The 1,154-nt window shown below is 65.2% G+C and overlaps 1 protein-coding gene across 1 annotated transcript in view; it reads left to right on the forward strand.

The window, feature by feature from the left end:
* LOC113408677 (protein bicaudal D homolog 2-like) overlaps positions 1-982 on the forward strand; it is a 2,682-nt gene extending 1,700 nt beyond the window's left edge. Inside the window, exon 3 of the mRNA XM_026662042.2 lies at positions 609-982. Coding sequence (XP_026517827.1) covers positions 609-857 — 249 coding nt within the window. The 3' untranslated portion in view covers positions 858-982. The remainder of the gene's footprint in view (positions 1-608) is intronic.
* Positions 983-1,154: the final 172 nt, after the last annotated feature.

The following is a 1,154-nucleotide window of genomic DNA, read 5'->3' on the forward strand; positions in this document are numbered from 1 at the left end:
AGCCCCCCTGCTCCCCAGCTGGGCATCTGATACCCCAAGCCCCCCTCTGTCCATTGTCTTCTCTCCAGGGAAACAGGGTCGCCTGGGCCTCCTCTCCCCTTTTCTGTCCTCTGGCTGGAACCGGCTGGTCCAGTCACCGGGGTCCTCTCCCCACAGCCCATTGTCCCCCCACTGGCCAGAACCGGCTGCGACTCCTCAGCTGGGTCTTCGGGTCACCCGGTCACCAGTCACTGGGGTCTCCATTCTCCAGGCCGTTGGCCGGGGTCCCAAGTTCCCTCGCTGGTCCTGTGTCCCAACGAACTCCCTCTCCCCTCCCATCGTTAAACCAGGGACACTGAGTCCCACCCCCTCGGCGTGCAAACCATTGGAAAAACAAGGAAAAAACAAGACAATCCCCCACTTTCACATACCCCCAAACTCACCCCTTGTGCCAGTGAGCAGCGGGAAAGCCAGGAGCGGTCGGTGCCTGGTAGAGCGCCCAGAGCCCATGGTGCCCCTGTGGTGGGCTGTACCATAGCTTGGGTCCCCGGGCTCTCTCCTTTCCCCCAGGGATCCTGGGTGAGCCCCTCCTGCCCCATGGGGGCACTAATGGTGCCCCTTTGCCCCAGGAGTGCCAGGCTCTGGACGCAGAGAAGGCCCAGCTGCGGGAGGAGCTGAAGCAGCACAAGAGCCGGGAGCTGCGGCAGCTGCAGGACTGCGCCGAGCTGGAGGAGGAGAACATCTCCCTGCAGAAGCAGGTGTCCGTGCTTAAGGGCAACCAGGTACCTCGCCCCCAGCCCCTCATGCTGCGGGGACCTGTGAGCTGCCTCTCGGGGTGGCGGGAAGATCTCCTGGGGTCCCTGTGCTGGAGGGGCTGATTGTGCCTCACTTGGGACAAGGAGTGGCCCACGGGACAAGAGGGCGAGGAAACCGCTTGTGTGGCCAGTGCTGACTCTTGCTCCCCCTCCTCAACCCTCTGAGGGTGTCTGGGGGGAGAACCCAGGAGTCCTGGCCCCCAGCCCCCCCGCTCTACCCCACTAGCCCCCACTCCGTTCCCAGAGCCAGGGAGAGAACCCAGGAGTCCTGGCCCCCAGCCCACCTGCTCTGACCCACCAGCCCCCGCTCCCCTCCCAGAGCCGGGGAGAGAACCCAGGAATCCTGGCTCCCAGCCCCCC

The sequence above is a fragment of the Terrapene carolina genome, unplaced genomic scaffold, assembly GCF_002925995.2.
Source record: "Terrapene carolina triunguis isolate 2854851 unplaced genomic scaffold, T_m_triunguis-2.0 Scaffold21668, whole genome shotgun sequence".
In the NCBI taxonomy this organism is placed as follows: domain Eukaryota; kingdom Metazoa; phylum Chordata; order Testudines; family Emydidae; genus Terrapene; species Terrapene triunguis.